Genomic DNA, 16772 nt, shown 5'->3' with positions numbered 1-16772 from the left:
TTACTATACGAGAAGAAGCCGGGGCCGGAAAGCAACGTCCGCAACCACATAAAAAAGGGTGAGAAATTTGGGGAACTGTTGAACTTATTATTATTATTATTTGAAAATTTAAAATTTAATACTATTAATAAAAAAAGTTAAAACGCCTGCGACTTCGTTCTCTCAGTCAAACACTAGTTTTTAGTATATTATTATTATATTGTAAATTAGTATTTATTACTCACTGGAATGGTTAGTTTCAGTGAGTAAAACGCAAACACATCCACACGTCAACGAATGCGAGGAAACGGAGTAAAACCGGAAACTGATGAGAGAGAGAGATAAAGGAAGCGTGGATGTTTTGGAGCAGTTTCCACAGTGACTCTGACACTGGGACCGTATTGTATTAATGATACCGAACTGTACAATTATACGGTCATGAACGTATATTTCTGTAGTGTATAGTCTGTAGTCTATATCTTGACACGTTGTTGTCAAACGGTATCGTGTCCATTTGTTTCAACACGATTCCCGAGCAAGCCCTGGCTGGTAACGGATCTGGATGTGGATCCGCTTAGCTTTCGGGCGAAGGTGTATAACCCGTTTCGTGGCGACGAGAGAGAGAGAGAGAGAGAAAAAGAGGGAACTATAGGCAAGAGTACGAAGGAGCGCCGGCGGGTCTAATCAAGCAGAAGTAAAGATTCGATGGTTGGCCAGTGAGAGATAGAAACGTGGCTGATTCGCTGAGGGGCGGCTGTTTCCGAGGCGCACCTCCACCCCCTTACCCGTGAGATTCACGTGATTCTTATGCACCGCTAAAAATAAAATTACAATATATTTATATAACCCTGATAAAATACAAAATTGTGCAGTGCCCTTCTTACAAGTTACAATTTCTCATCCGTTCGTGGTTTCCTTTTTGATTTCTATGCTATTTTTGTTACTTTAATCTCCATAATTTTATTATATATATATATATATGATTTATAAATGCAGTTGGAAACCCATGAAATTATTTCTATATTTAAACAGTCTATAAATAGAATAACTAAAAATTTATGATTCAACAACATTAAATTAAATCTATTACATAAAGATGTTAGTGTAAAAATTTAAAAGTTTTGATATCAAGTGTCACTAGTCTAATACTGTATTAATAGGTGAAAATGCATGGGTTAGATGCTCAAAATTTTCATATATGCATATATTATTGATTGTACATGTGTTTGTGGAATTTTATTAGGAAAAATAAATGTATTTAGAATTTCAAATAACCAAAATGGCTTTAGGATTGAGTAATATTAGGATTATTTATATTAATTTTATATTAAAGCAAAGTGGCTTTTGGTGGGACTTAGTACACAAGCAAATAATTTGAAAATTTTGAAGTATATATATAGATAAATTTAAATAGTTTGAAGTTCAAATGCAGTATTAAAATATGCATATTTAAAATATATATATATATATATATATATATATAAGGAAAGCTAATTTCTAAAAATAAAATTATAAACTAAAGATGAGAGGTTGGAGCAGAGCAAGTATATGTTTTGGTGACGTGAGAGCAAAGGGATCTGGAGAAGACGGTGGAGGATGTGGTCCCCACTCCTCAGCAGGCGGCATTGGATGTGCCATCAATCAAAGCAATGTTGTGGCCCACTAGATCAGAAGGACCATTAAAATGAAGGAACGGTCCAGATCGCTGCTGAGATTGTTTGGTGGCTGTCCCGTCCGGTACTGGAGATGGACACTGACATACGTACGTAGTACCGTTTTGTAAGTAAGTGTACGAGGATACGGTATGATGTACTCGTATGTGGTATTTTAACGTAGAGTGATCTTCTGGTCTCTCTGTCTGGTCACTGGTCAGGTGTTCGTCCACGCTCGGGTGACGGTTCGCCGTTCGCTTTCCCACCCCTTCCTTATCTGCCAGCTGAGGTCCAGCGTACCGCTCTTCTTTCTTGGCTGGAATGCATGTGGGCCCCACTCTTTCCTTCTTATTATAGATTAACTGGACTAGCTCAAACATAGAACAGCGTCTACTTTGTTTGTGATGAAGTGAAGGATGACTCGCCATACTTTTAGTTTGAGGGTATGTTTTCTAAGATTTATTTTGTTAAATAAAACTTCCAAATAGAGGTTTTTAATTAAATAAATTTCATTAAATATATGTTATTTTAATCAACTATTGGTCCTTATTAGCAAAAAAATATCTGTCAATTACCTCAACAATCAATAGGAGAAACTAGTTCATTTTCTTTTCAAATAGAAAATCGAACATTTGACCAAATTCAAAGTTTGTGAATTATCCTAGTTTATTAAAAAATAAAAAAAAATGTTTGAACTATATATTAAGACGATAGTGAAACCCTCGACACTTTTAACCACTAGGCTATTGCTGTGTGCACAACAATAATAATTATCAATTATATTTAATTATATTTTTATTTAATCAACATTTGAAAGGGAAAAAAGATTAAAAATGATTTGGAACAAAATTAGTTTTGTCAAGTGATTGCTCATCTAAGAAAATACATATATATAGATAGGGATGTGTATATAAGATCAATGATAGTCTGCTTGTGAGTTCTCATTAAGTTGATAAAAAAAAAAATGGGTGCAAACTCACTTCCACAATAAGAGACTTTTGGTATTACTTGAAATTAAGCAATAAAAATCCTATAAATCAAACATTTTTTAATGGGACCAGCCCCGTTGAATCACAAGTTCTCTAATAACACATATACTAAATCAAAATGATGATAATAATACATCTGCAAATGAAGAGGATAGAGTGTTGGTACAATGTGCATGGAGTGACAATGTTTGGTGGGGGTGGTGGGCATCGAAATCCATTTGAGACCTTTTGTTGATGAATGAAGGGGAAAAAAGAAAAATGAAAGGGGGGATTAAAAAGGCCCACATTTCATATCAAAGTTTCAAAACAAAGGTTGGTGGTTGGAGCCAGATAGTGTGTTGTGTGGCTGCCTGACCCTCCCAACCCCCTTTTGTTCTTTTTTATTGTCTCAAATCTCCCGCTCTCTCAATTGGGGATGTGATAGTGTCCCACTCTCATGTCTCATGTTTTCTTCACCTAATCTTATTCTTCATTTGTTGTTAACGTTGCTGTTTTGCTAAAGCCAATGATAATTACATGTGTTCTTGTTTACACTAATCAAGTGCACAAAAAAACAAAAAATTAAATTTTTTTTTTTTCTTTTTTTGAGTTTTTTAGCGGCTAGTCACTGTGAGATAAGAGACATATAGACACTTCGAGTACAGTCTATTGGTTCATATACATATAAGGACATGGACTATTCACAGTTGACAGTTTGAAAATGCGTATTCTCATCTCATGGAATCAATCTTTCACCCGCTGCTTAGCAATAGCAATTCTACGGAGATTTAAGCACTAATTGACATAATGCATGCTAAAGAAACTTGCATGTGAGAGCACACAGGATTTTACTAGCTTTGATAATTTGCTTCATTTTAGAAAAATTATAGACAAATTATGAGTATATATATATATATATATATATATTGGAGTAGGGTTCCCTTGTAGAGAAATTTTAGTAGGAATTAATTATATGAGCCAAATTCTATCGAGTTTCTAAACCTTCATCCAATTGTGCAATTTCCTACCATCATATCGTTTTTATTTTTTTAGCATGTTGTTTATTTTTAAAAAATAAATGAGAAACATGTTTTGCCTTAGGATTCCTGCAGGGGAAAATGAGAAAAAAAAAATTTTTTTTTGAGAAAAAGATGAAAGAAATAACAAACGTGTTTGCTCATGAACCATTTTTGCTGGCGAACCACTTCCTCTTCACTGGTTGCAAGTTTCAAACCAAATATCCAATCTTTCTGAGAACTATTGCAAGGCGCTAGCATGACAGTGGCAGCATTCGCTTTGAGTTCTCTCTCTTCGTCTCCTCTCCGGGTTCGCTCCTTCAAAGAAGATCTCCGAGGCCAGAGAGTTGCAGTAAGTCTCCTCGAGCTTTTAATTTTCTCAAAAGCATTGCAGTTGTCTTCATAGTTTTAGTGTGATTTTGTGTATTGGGATGAATTATGAAGATTTCACTGAAAAAGATGACAACTTGAGACTACATGAATGAAAAAAATGATGCATTTTTAGATTCGGTTCTGTCTAGGTTGTTGGTTTGGGGAACTCTGGCAGGGCTGCTATAGATCTTGCACTTGCTAGAGGTGCTTCTGTTTTGGCAATTGACAAGAATGAACAGTTGATGCCACTGGAGGTACCTGTAGTCATAGAAACTACTGATTCTAACTTCCAAAGTGCGTTTATCTCCCTCCTTCATTTCTTTATTCTTGTTGTCTGAAAAGAAAATGCTTATTGATTTCAGAATGATAGTCAATTTTCTGGAAATGCATGTCTGCAAACAATTCTTGGACATTGTGATACTTCGCTTCTTGCTAATGCTGATAGGATTGTTGTTTCTCCTGGAGTTTCTCTTGAAGAGTTTGGCCTGTCAACACTACTTCAATCAGTAAGCTTGAATAATAAGTGAATAACAAGCCTCTATCAATCTGTCATGGGGATTATTATACTGTAGTCCAATTGTAGGGAAGGCGTGTGATGTCTGAGTTGGACTTTGCTTCTGAGCCGTTGCCAGAAAGCATCAAGATTTTGGCAATCACTGGAACAAATGGGAAATCCACTGTGACCAACTTCGCCGGGCAGGTAGGCTCTGCTTCCTGCTTGAATTGACATTTTGTTTCAGTTGATCCACCTTTACCTTGGATGAGGTCGAGCATCAATAAATCACATATAAGTTAATGTAGTCCTCCAGCATGTTGATAATAATTCTGTTGAAGCTACTGCAAATTGCCTCTCTCCATCTCTACCATTCTGATTTGGGCTGTTTATTCATGGCATTTGCCAACTTGCCTCATTGCTTCAAATTTTTCTTCAATGAGAGGATATTGATCCATTTTATGTTGCAGATGTTACATAACGTAGGAATCGAGGCTTTTGTTGGAGGAAACCTTGGCACACCGCTGTCAAAAGCTGCCAAGCAATGTTTAGAAGCACCCACTCAAAGACAACCATATCAGGTAATTTCTTTAGTTTTAGTTCTATATGTGTTCCGATATTGAGCTCATTTGTCATTGCACTAATGATAATCCGTTGCTTCCATATCTTCTCTTTGAATGTGATCCCTATTAAGGTAGAACAATGTCATCATCTGGTTTGTACTTAATACAAGAGGCATTGACATAAACTATACTCATGTTATTTTACAGACATACTCAATCACATATGATTGATAACAATATCTGCTTATCTCAAATGACAGTCATTAAAATTTGAGGGTAGGTGATTATACCTCATGTAACAGAAGGATAGGCATTTGAATGTTACTGTACGTAGACCTTTTGCTACAAAAGAAAAAATTGGTGAGATCCAGAGGAAGATGATAAAGAGATAGAGGTTCAAGTTCAAACTCTATGCAGGTCGATGTTGCTTGCAGATACTTTTACTTGTGTATGAATCGAGAGTGGTAAGTAGAACTCTCCTGTGTCTGATGGAGCATCAAGCTTGAGATATGAAAGTTCTAGGGGAATACAAACTCAATACAGAATGGCATAGTCTTGAATCTTCTTTTCTGTGCGCACATGACATCCTTGCTTTTGCTTGTTACATATTCGTCTCTTTACAAGAAATATTTTTGTAAACTTATTTAAAAATAAAATAAAAAATAAAAAACAAAAGCCTCAAATGGCACATTAAAAGCAAATTCTCTTACTAGAAATATTTGTATAAAGTTTTATCTGCAATCTTCAAAAATTATTTCATAGGTTGCTGTGGTGGAGGTTAGCAGCTACCAAATGGAAATTCCAAATCAGCATTTCTCTCCTTCTGTAAGCCATACTTCAAAGTTGTGGATTATACTAAAATGAGTGGTTGCCATGTAAAGTAGTTCAATAACTCTTGCAAGGTCTTTAAAGGTTGCAGTGGTCTTAAACCTTACTCCCGATCATCTTGAGAGACATAAAACAATGGAAAACTATGCTCTTATGAAATGCAGCCTTTTTTCTCATATGAAGGATGGTAGACTAGCGGTCCTTCCACAAGGTATAATTGAAGTTTGATTACCTTTTCAAGTTCCAAGGTGGCCTGTGTTTTAGTTCTGACGTGTAAATAACTTAACTTTTTGTGGCATTTTGCACAGATTTTCTTTCTTTTTTCACACTGATAAATTCGTAAATTTGGTTGAACAGTTGCTTATTCACATTATTCTTTCAGGGAACGATTTCATAAATGATGCTTTCGGCAAAAAAGCGAGGGAGTGCAATGTTGCCTGGATAGGGGATTTGCCAGGCATCAAAGTAGAATAATCTTCCTCTCTACGACCATTTTCTCTATGTTTAATCTCATTTTCTGTAGCAAATTAACCATCATATTTATCGATAAAGGTGGATGCAGCAGCTAAGGTTGCTACCTTCAAATTCCCCTCTTCTGAGCTTGTGACTAATCTGCAATTGGGAACTCTGAAGGCAATGGGAACCCACAACTTCATTAATGCTGCAGTCGCTGCATTTTCAGTTCTTGGATTAGATGTTGGGATCGATAATGACTCCATTCATAATACAATTGAAAGCTTGACTTTACTCCCTCATCGAATGCAAATTGGTATTACTCCTGTCTCTTTCTGTGTGTTTGCAGGCATGCCTGGGAGGCTCTGCATGTTTGACATTTTACAGTGCAGTGTGCAGGGATGCTCACGGGGTAACATGGGTTGACGACAGTAAGGCAACAAATGTTGAATCAACATTCACTGGATTGATGGGTCTCAAGGAACATAAATTGGTCGTGCTTCTTGGTGGCCTTGCGAAGGTATAACTCACATTCTCTATTGCCCTTTTTATGCTGATACCTTGTTTACATTATCAGCTTTTATCTGTTATTGAGTGTGACTTAGTAGTTCCTTAAAAATTTTGCACTATAAGAAGTAAACATTTTGTCTGAAACTTGGGATTATAGTTCAGTGGAGCATGCATTTTTATCTACTTGTTTGTCTCTGCAGGTGATGAGTGGTAATGTTTCAAACGGCTTTGAAAAGTTAGTTGAACTTTTGAATGACCATAGAGGTGTTATCACTGTAAGAAGCAACTTCTTAATTTTTGCTGAATATTTTGCGGATTATATATATATACCGTCTGCTTCTTTCCCTGACCAAGAAAAGAAGAGATTTATCATGCAATAATAAGCCGACGAACTAATGAATGTGTGCATCAAATGTTCTCAGTTTGGATCATCAGGAGAAATGATTTATAAGACCTTATGCGACAGTGGACTTAGCACACCGTGTGTTCAAGCTACAAATCTTGAAGGTGCAGTTAACTGTGCAAGAAGCATGGCGAGATCTGGTCTGTCTTCTTTGTATTTCATAATAATCTATGTGTTTTGTTAAGATTGTTTATGCGTGTATGTGATGAGCAGTCTTTGCAACTAAAAGCCATTCCAATTCTTCGGCTTTTTTGCAGGTGATACAGTTCTTCTTAGCCCGGGCTGTGCCAGCTTCGACGAATTCAGAAACTTCGAACATCGTGGCCAAGTCTTTCAGAAACTGGCACTTTCATCATCGGAGACATTGCCACTTCCTCTTTAAAGGCCAAAACATTAGAATTCAGAGAATCCATTGCAAATTGTGTTGCGGAATTGTTTCCAAATAAGAAGACGAGTATCACTGAACTTTTTGTAAAATTCATTTCTGCTTCTTGTTTTCAATGAGTAAAATAAGTAACGAAAAGCAAAATTTGCGCAATTTTTTTTTAGTGTTTAACAGTGAACTTTTTCACTAAATAGTATATGTGGGGGAAAAAACATGGTAAAACTTGTACTTTTAATATCATCCATGTTTCTAATCTGATTTGAACTAATATGTATTCTTAATTTGTTTATGAAAAATAAGTGCTGAATCAATAGAGGGCCTCTAAGCTAAATGGCAGAGGTTTGGGTTACTTGACTAAGTGGTTTACTGTCTTTAAGGGTTCCTAATACTTCACTCTAAGTTAATTTAACATACAACTCTTGCCTAATGTTTGGATCCAAAACATAGTAGAAGGAAAAGTAAGGGAACGAAAAAAAGAGAAAAAAAAAATTTATTAAGTATAATTTTATTATAAAATAAAGTTTTTATAATTAATTAAAAAAGGGGCCATTTAATTTTTTTAAAAATATTGTAATTTTTTTTAGGTTATCTCCCCGGGCACGCCAAATAGAGGCTAAGAAAAATGATTTATTATTATTATTATTATTATTTTGGAAAGTCAGAATTATTGTTTTATTTTCTTGAAAATGGATTAAAAAAATAAAAAAATATCTTATGGAAATGAAATTCAATTATTAAAAAGCACTTAATAGCTCGCCTTAAGATGCGTGCTTTAGTATTGTTACCATTGATTTGCTTCGAGATGTGTAATTTCGATCAAGTTTGTTCTTATCCTTCGAGTGCCTAGAGATAAGCGTTCTAATCAGATCGTGGGATCATCATAGAACTACTATAAAAGCAGATCCAAACTCAGGTTTCCCGTCGGCTGCCCCCCTTTCGTTGGGAGAGGACGGCATCGTTCGGCGACGAAGCTCAAAGGTAATCAATCCTCTTCTCTTGATTTCCAATTTTTCCCTTAATTTTTCGCCAAGATCTCTCTGCCTTTGGTTTCAATCTCCACCGATCTTTCCCGGAGAAGACGATTCCCTCATCATCACTTCTCTCCGGCGGTGATTTGGACGATCGGGTTCCGTTTCTTATCTTCTTTTTCCCCACCTTCTGAAAGTTCGACGTTTTTTTCTTTTCAATAATTTCTTGATTTTTCTATCCTGAAAAGGTTGGATTAGCCTAGGGTTTGTTCTATTTCGACAAGTTCTGATCGAGATTAAGTTTAGAGCATGTTCCGATTAGCTTATGTTTCTAGGGTTTTAACGAGGATCACGATTGATTTATTCGATTTGTTAATTGGAGCTAGAGAATGCCGCTTTCTGTGGAATCGCGAGCCCTGATTTGGGATTTATAATATATTCGCTACTGAGAGAGAGCCAATCTCATTGTTTTTCATGTTTTCTACTTGTGGAATGCTCAAGATCAATTTCTGTTTTTTTTTTCCTCTTCATGCTGTTTAGTTTGTTCGATTTGTTTGTAATGCTTGCTTACTTTAAACTGTTTAATTGGTTGCATAATACTTCTGCCTGATTTTAGATTCTGAAAACAAGTTTGTTGTCTCTAATCTAAATTAGATGGATTCATGGCATCTTGTGGTTTTGATTAGTTTTGTTTACCTGTATTTTATTTGCAAAAACATTGTGCTAATTGGAGTTGAAAGATGCAGCTTGTTTGGCAATTTCGAAACTCTTAGATTTTTATTCCAAGGAGGAGAAAATGGAGAAAAAGGCTGATCCTAGTCTTTTTGTTAATGATGGCTCTTTCATGGAGAAATTCAAGCAACTACAGCAAGAACAACTTGATCAGATGGCAAAAGAACCAAAAAACAGTGCTGCTTCGACCACGGTTCCCTATCCTCCAAAATCTGGGTTAATTATGGGCAAGAGACCGCTGGATGTTAAGGCAACTGAGTCAAAGAAACCAAGCAATTCTTCTTCAAATGTTAAGCTTGCCTTCAGCTTGAAGCAGAAGTCAAAGATTGCGGTTGCCCCTGTCAAATTGTGCGGTGATGAAGAGGAAGAAGGAGAGGATTTGGGACTTACGTTAAGTGAACAGTCTGGGAAGAAGCAGAAGTTGGAAGAGTCTACTGAATCATCAATGGAGCAGAAGGATGTTGGTAATTACTCTTTAATTTTACATTTCCTTTTTAAATTAAGAGCGCTTGAGAGACATGGGTATCTTATCTACTGGCTAGAATCTGAGTTCTTTTTTTTTTTTTCTTTTTTTCTCTTATGAAGGTTTATTGTTTTGGGTCTAGATATATATTACTTTATTTATCTAGTTTGTTGGTGTAGGATACAAAGCTTAAAAAACTAAAGTTATTTCAAATTTCATGAATAAATAGCAACAAAGTGAATGTTGTAGTTTGCTTATGCTTCAATCTTTTATCTGGGAGTTTGCTTTTCAATTTGATTCTTGATTTTTTACATTTGATCCTTTATTTCTTCAGTTGAATCTAGCCAACTCAAGTCCATCTCAGTGAACTTATTTCGCGGCCACTGTTACCTTGATTTTTTAGATTCTCTTACTGAGGTGCTGAAGCACCGATGGTATTTTGATAATGGTTTCATTATTTGTTCCTTTCTGAACTTGTTTAGAACTGATGAGTTTAAATATGTTATTGAGTACGGAAATGAACTTAGTCTGAGTGAGTTCAGATTGTGGCTTCTTTTTTGTCTTAGAAAATGTATGGGAGCTGTACCGATGCTCGAGAAACATCACTTCTGTGCAGCTCTTAAGCTGCCTATTTTGTTTTGTTAGACGTTCTTCTTCAGCATTAGAGCTGCTTTCTATACCCCATTGTTTAGTGAAGGTGTTTATTACATGGAAAGTGCAATCGAGAAAATTCTTGAAAGTTTTTGTCTCATGAATGCAGCTTCTAAGTTAAGTGTCTATCGACCTTGGTGGGAAGTGATGTTGATTGAAAGATTTGGAAATTGTGGCAGGCCTGCTACAACAGTAATTTGCATTCCATTGTTCATGCTCTTGGTATTAATCAGTTCTTTAAGTGATATGCAGCAGCATCTATCCCGAGTGATCCTGCAGTTAAGAAGGTTGCTGATAAATTAGCAAGTTTTGTTGCCAAGAATGGGAGACAATTTGAGCATATTACACGCCAGAGGAATCCTGGAGATACTCCATTCAAGTATGGATATGTTTCAATGTAGCTCTCCTTTTCATGTGTTTGTTGTTTTCTATGATATAATTCTTATTAAACTTTTTGTTTAAAGTTGAGGAGGTGGCAGACCTATGCTATGGGTTCTAATTTGAATTCTGATGAAGTGGATCCTTGTTTAGTTCCATGAGATGAGATAGATGGTGATTTAAGTACTGAAATCGTGTTTTTTTCTTCTCTAACTTGAATTCTACTTAAATGGATCCTGGCTTAGCTCCTTGAAATAGATGGCGATTTTGAATTTTACTGAAGTGGAGCCTTTTGTAGTTCGTTGGACTGGATGGTGATTTGGTTAATGATATCATGCTCCTATTCTTCTTCTTCTTCCATTCAGGAGCTTGCTTTTTTTTTCCCTTGTGTTTCACAGGGGGCCTCCCACCTTGTGGTGCCATTATTCAACATCCAAAGCATAAAGCATAATCACAATTTTTACTAATGTTCTTATTAACATTCCAAGAATTGGTAGTGGCTTCTTCATTGGTTTTTAATTATGTGATATTTCTGCATATTAGATCCCAAATTTTCACACTGTAAAGGCCTGTAGAAGCTAAAGTACTTTTATAAATCTTCTTCTTCCAAATGTGGCTTTAATGAAGTCCTCATTTTCCATATAGTTGAATATATATATATATATATATATATATTAGGGATCTTATCAAGGTGTTATTTTATATTTTTGCAGATTTTTATTTGATACCAGCTGCATGGACTATAAGTATTATGAGCAACGGCTACTTGAAGAGGAAAGGATTCTTGCACAGGCGAAGGATTCTAATTCATCACGAGCTGGTTAGAATGACTTTTCCTTGCTTGTTTGTTAAAAAAAATGGAAAAGAAAAGGTGTACCTCATCATTTTTGCTTTTGTGCTTGTATGAGAACAAGAATACTATGTTCTTTGCCATGTAGCCAATGCAGGTTCTTCAACTCCTAGAGCAAGCAATTCTCATAGAAGCCCTGTCCAACAACCTTCTAATTACCAGACGCCAGCATCTGCTTTATATGAATGCAATAATGATCCAGTGTCTTCCCATGCATCTGCTGGAAAATCATCCATCTATGGTGGGTTCTCGATCTATCCCTCTTTTATCTCCCAAATCATTGATTGTGTTCATTTCTTAACTACTCATCTCTAGGTTTATTTCCTTTATTCATCCTACTGGTGTTATTTGTGCAATTAAGAATGCTCACATTTTGATAATCAAGTTCCTGCAGGATACTGTATATAGATCTTCTACAAGTTGTGAATACTGATCTCATAGGATATTTTACTAGTCAAATAGTATATATTGAAGCACTCAATATAATAACTACGTTCTACTTTCACTCTCTGGGAAGTGTGTTGCATTAGATGCATTTTTCCTTTCATCTTTTGTTATGTTCTAGCTGCAGAAGAGCTTATCTTTATTCCTGTCTCCTGGAGTTGAAAACGCTTCTGAAATTCCTTCTTGCAGATGGTGAATCAAGTGGGCGACCACCTTCTGATCGTATAGCAATGATGGAATTCTACATGAACAAGGCTGCCCAAGAAGAGCGAAAGAGGCAACCTAGGCAGTCAAAGGATGAAATGCCACCACCTGCTTCTCTTCAAGGTCATGGTTCTTGTACTGTGATATTATTTTTTATGATATTATTTTCTAGTCATCTTTGATAATTGGTGTTTTAAAATTCATTAATTGAACCTGCCTTCAGTGATCCCTCTTTTATGATATTCTATTTGATGACAAAAATACTGATTTTTTTAAGTAATTTGTTATCCATTTTTCTATTTTCAGAACCAGTGAATAAAATAACATGAACGATGTTTGTAGCTATTTTGTTTTATTTTCCTTTCCCATTCTTGATTAAAAAAAAATCCTCTTTAAATTTAGGGATTCATTCGAATGAAATATTAATATGTGGTTTGTCATCAATCTTTGCCGTGCAGGTCCTATGAAAAAGGGTCATCATATGGGTGACTATATACCCCAAGAAGAGCTAGAGAAGTTTATGGCTAATTGCAATGATGCTGCTGCGCAGAAAGCTGCTAAAGAGGCTGCGGAGAAGGCAAAAATTCAGGCCGACAATGTTGGGCATAAGCTTTTATCCAAAATGGGCTGGAAAGAAGGTATATGATCGTTCAAGTTTTTAGCATGATTGGTGAACATTAGTTGCTCATGTTTCATGCAATTCCTTTTTCGACAACTATTCTTTCAATATATAAATTCCTTGTTCTGGACATAAATTATGCTTTTGTGTGTAGGTGAGGGACTTGGCAGTGATAAGCATGGCCGTGCAGACCCTGTTATGGCGGGGAATGTAAAACTGAACAATTTAGGCATTGGTGCGCAGCATCCTGGTGAGGTTACTGAAGAGGATGATATTTATGAGCAATATAAGAAACGGATGATGCTTGGTTACCGCTATAGACCAAATCCTTTGGTAAGTAATATGGTTTCAGGGAATTTTGTTCTGTGTGGATCTAATCTCTAAAAATATTGTTGTGTGATTGGCCATGAGTTGATGCTTAATTGTTATTGTCCAATTTTTCCAGAACAATCCTCGGAAAGCTTATTACTGACGATGGAGCTTAGATATGCTTCCGTTGCTCTCGCTTGCCCATCTTTCCAATTCCATAGCAAGATGTGTTTCTTACTGTGGCTTTGAGCAACTAGTTTCTATTTCTGGCTTTGTTCCTTTTATTGGTGGGATAAATACCTAATCTGATGTAATGTTCGTTGTATATTTTACTGCATTTGTGCTATGTTCTTGTTTGTCCTTTTTCTTTTAATTCGGAAATGTGACGCTTGTGCATTGGATTCCTTCCATCAAAGTGAAAGACTGAGTGTCAGTTGGTGTGGTACCCTATCATAGCATTGATTGAAAGCCTTTATTTATTCCTGCTACTAATCATATATGGCTAAATAAAGTTACAGATCTTTTACTCGTACAAGGGTTATGTAGCAGAATAGATATACACTCATCACTGTTAATTATTACCATAACAACGTGACTCGTGTCTTATTTAAAATAATAAAAAAAGAGGCTTTCTCAAACGGTCAGAGAGGGAAAAGGGTCCAAGCGAGCAACAGGCACGCAGACGATGGGCTTCGCCCGGGGAATGACCACTCCAAGGCCTTCGGACATATCCAGTTTGTCTTGCTGCTTCCACTCGAAACATTGTATGAGTGCGGGCAGTGTTGCGTGAATGGCATGCAGCGCCAGGTTCATCCCCGGGCAAACTCTCCTCCCACTTCCAAAAGGCAGGTATTGGTAATACTGCCCTCTAAAGTCCACATTATTATTATTATTATTATTATTATTATTATTATCAAGAAGGAACCTTTCAGGTCTGAACTCCAGTGGGTCCTCCCAGTAATGAGGGTCTTTCCCCACTGACCAAATATTGATGAAGACGTAGCAACCAGCGGGGATATCATAACCATTGATCCTGACGTCATTAATGGACTCTCGCATTGCAAAGGCTGCTGCAGGATGAAGCCTCAGAGTCTCCTTCACGATGGCTTGCACGTAATGAAGCTTTTGAATGTCACTCTCCTCCACAATCCTATCTTTCCCAATAACTTCATCTATCTCTGACTTTGCTCTCTCCAGCATCTCCGGATGGTTTACCAACTCCGCCAGTGCCCACTCCAGTGTCGCCGCCGATGAGTCTGATCCTGCCGTAAATATATCCTGCCATGCATATATTCATCATCATCATCATCATCATCATCGGATGATATTTCAATAATAATAATCTTAAATATATTTATGAATATATATATATATATATTATATTATGAATAGAGTAGGGTAGAGTAGAGTCCACATGGATGTACCAAGACAAAACTTTTGATGTTTTCTCTAGTGAGCTTGATCTCCGCGTTGTCATCCTCTGAGACGTCAAGCATGATATCGACCAGGTCTTTTATATCATCAGAAGCATTCTTTCTTCTTCTTTTTCTCTTGTCATCTTTCCTCAGTATGATCCTTTTCCATCATCACATCGAACCTCTTGTGCACGTCTTCAATCTTCTTCCCAAGTCCCTGCAAGTCCCAACTCCCCAACGCCGGGATAAAGTCACTCAAATTGAACGCCCCCACCAAAACACTCACCTGCTTTGATAGTTCCATCGCCTCCTCAGCCTCCTCTCCATCATCCGGCGATGCCGTTGATCCAGTTAGACTCCTCCTCACCGTAGCATTTGCCATCTTCACCAGTTCCCAGCTCACATTCACCTCCTCCTTTCTCCGCGCCGCATCTAGCAGCGCCTTCAGTAACTCATGCAGTCCCTAGGCGCCGAACCGGCAGAAGCTGGTCCAGCGTGCGGCTCCCCAGTAACTCCGACATGCACAGCTTACGCAAGAACTTCCAGTAAGGTCCATAGGGTGCAAAGGCGAACCCCGCTGCATCGTACGCGAAGCGTCGTGCAGCGAGGGTCTGCGGCCTGTTGGCGAAGTCGGCGTCGTGAGTTTTCAGGACCTCTCGTGCCATTTCAGGTGATGAAACAACGATGGCCGAGACGGAGCCGAGCCTGAGGTGCATCAAGGGACCGTACTCCGCCGCAAGCTTGTGGAAGGTCTGATGCGGCGGTGGGCGAAGGAGGTGGTGAAGATGGCCGATGATGGGGATGGTTAATCGAGGACCCGGTGGAAACCGTGGTTTATTAGTATTAGTATTAGTATTCTTTGAACGGATGAAGAAGAGATAAATGAGAGTGATGGCGGAGAGAATGCCACACAACAACATTGTTTCTTTTTCTCTTGGTTTCAAATATGGAGTAGTGGCCTTGTGCATGTGCTCTTGGCTTTGTAGATGGATATATTTATATTTATTTTCTAGTGCAATCATTAAATATATATTGATTTTAAATTAATTATTATTTTATAATAATAATTAAGTTCAGAAAATGATGGGAGTTGTTAGACCTAATTCCGCTCACGATAGATCTGGTTGTAAGGTTCTGATTCCCAACCCTACAGTTTACCGTTTTGTAAATTAAGTTCCATTTTCTGTTTTAAGGCAGTTTTAGTTTTGGTTTGGTTTTAATTTTTTTTTTTACTAGATATATATGATGAATATTTTGTTTTCAAAATTCTCTTTCTAGCACATAAGATAAAAAAATTTAATTTTTTTTATAATAATTAAGGACTAAGCATCCCACCTATACTAATACTGTGACAGAGAAAATTGGTAAGATTTAAAGATTAAGGGAGAGAAATGTAATATTTATTTATTTTATTTTTTTAAATGAAGTACATAATTCACAAAATTTCATTAGAAATAAAAATAACTTTAAGTCATCCGTTTGTCCAAGTGGTCCAAAAAATAGAACGAAAAACAGAAAAGATACTGGCAAAAGATACACTAACAACTTGAATGTCCAATGGTGGTGAAGGAAAAACAAGCCAACAACTTAGATATCCACTGGTGATAAAGGAAAAAAAGACAAGCTGATAACCCTAAAAAAGGCCAAACAAAACACTAGCCGAAAAACATGAAAATAGAAACACATAAAGATAAAAATACACTAAAAACTAGTATACACAAATGCCAATCTTTCTTCAAGTATCAGAGTCACTTGGTCAAACTTGCGAATCTTGGGCCTCCAATGAATTTCTTGCGAAGTTGATGCTTTGTTTGATTGTTGGAATAAACTTCTTAAGCTTGGTTGTTTTCATATCTAGAGCTGCATTTATCCTGACAATAAGCATATAATATATTTTGTGAAGGCAACCCCTCGTCTTAGAATCTCCCTCCACCCGACCACTCTCTATTTGTGAAGATCCACGGAATGAGGTTGTAGTTTTGGCGACCATTCGCCGCACCACTGTATGGAATTTTTTTTTTATTAGTATCTCTGTTTTTGTGCCACGTTGCTCTTGATTGTTGCTAGTTTGCTACCAATAAACTTTTTCCCTATGGAGGATAAAATTAAGATTCACT

At 36.8% G+C, this 16772-nt stretch overlaps 3 protein-coding genes across 4 annotated transcripts; 2 read left to right on the top strand and 1 right to left on the bottom strand.

Annotated features, from left to right (window-relative positions):
• The first annotated feature begins 3583 nt into the window (after positions 1 to 3583).
• On the top strand, positions 3584 to 7675 carry LOC120278760 (UDP-N-acetylmuramoylalanine--D-glutamate ligase-like). Its single transcript, XM_039285487.1, has 13 exons — positions 3584 to 3967; positions 4137 to 4241; positions 4350 to 4493; positions 4571 to 4687; positions 4951 to 5061; positions 5806 to 5868; positions 5956 to 6082; positions 6254 to 6336; positions 6424 to 6640; positions 6717 to 6844; positions 7035 to 7109; positions 7257 to 7377; positions 7495 to 7675. The coding sequence occupies exons 1-13, from the start codon at positions 3875 to 3877 to the stop codon at positions 7617 to 7619; spliced, it is 1509 nt and encodes a 502-aa protein (XP_039141421.1). The 5' UTR covers positions 3584 to 3874; the 3' UTR covers positions 7620 to 7675.
• Positions 7676 to 8524: 849 nt separating this feature from the next.
• LOC120278887 (SURP and G-patch domain-containing protein 1-like protein) lies at positions 8525 to 13685 on the top strand. Of its 2 annotated transcripts, none has more exons than XM_039285637.1 (9): positions 8525 to 8600; positions 9337 to 9786; positions 10692 to 10815; positions 11528 to 11634; positions 11753 to 11905; positions 12298 to 12435; positions 12771 to 12950; positions 13086 to 13264; positions 13377 to 13685. In XM_039285637.1, exons 2-9 carry the CDS (start codon positions 9387 to 9389, stop codon positions 13401 to 13403), a joined length of 1308 nt encoding a protein of 435 aa, XP_039141571.1. In that variant the 5' UTR covers positions 8525 to 8600; positions 9337 to 9386; the 3' UTR covers positions 13404 to 13685. The 2 variants fall into 2 exon arrangements, with proteins under 2 accessions (XP_039141571.1, XP_039141570.1); XM_039285636.1 differs by having other exon boundaries at positions 10689 to 10815.
• A 13-nt stretch (positions 13686 to 13698) lies between these two features.
• On the bottom strand, positions 13699 to 15608 carry LOC120278886 (cytochrome P450 93A3-like). The gene is given in 4 exon segments (XM_039285635.1): positions 13699 to 14518; positions 14665 to 14814; positions 14816 to 15118; positions 15120 to 15608. Coding segments are annotated over 4 exon segments (1554 nt in total). The 5' UTR covers positions 15576 to 15608; the 3' UTR covers positions 13699 to 13873.
• Between the last annotated feature and the right edge of the window lie 1164 nt (positions 15609 to 16772).

This window comes from Dioscorea cayenensis, chromosome 16, assembly GCF_009730915.1.
Source record: "Dioscorea cayenensis subsp. rotundata cultivar TDr96_F1 chromosome 16, TDr96_F1_v2_PseudoChromosome.rev07_lg8_w22 25.fasta, whole genome shotgun sequence".
NCBI lineage: Eukaryota > Viridiplantae > Streptophyta > Magnoliopsida > Dioscoreales > Dioscoreaceae > Dioscorea > Dioscorea cayenensis.
The sequence above is the reverse complement of the archived record's forward strand: the minus strand, read 5'-3'. Positions and strand labels throughout refer to the sequence as shown.

Excerpts from the sequence above, each read along its gene's own strand:
- LOC120278887 (XM_039285636.1), top strand. The coding sequence starts at position 9,387 with ATGGAGAAAAAGGCTGATCCTAGTCTTTTTGTTAATGATGGCTCTTTC. Across the intron at positions 12,436-12,770 it reads ACCACCTGCTTCTCTTCAAG|GTCCTATGAAAAAGGGTCAT; the intron begins GTCATGGTTCTT and ends TTTGCCGTGCAG. Across the intron at positions 13,265-13,376 it reads GCTATAGACCAAATCCTTTG|AACAATCCTCGGAAAGCTTA; the intron begins GTAAGTAATATG and ends CAATTTTTCCAG.
- LOC120278760 (XM_039285487.1), top strand. The coding sequence starts at position 3,875 with ATGACAGTGGCAGCATTCGCTTTGAGTTCTCTCTCTTCGTCTCCTCTC. Across the intron at positions 4,242-4,349 it reads AACAGTTGATGCCACTGGAG|AATGATAGTCAATTTTCTGG; the intron begins GTACCTGTAGTC and ends TATTGATTTCAG. Across the intron at positions 5,062-5,805 it reads CTCAAAGACAACCATATCAG|GTTGCTGTGGTGGAGGTTAG; the intron begins GTAATTTCTTTA and ends ATTATTTCATAG.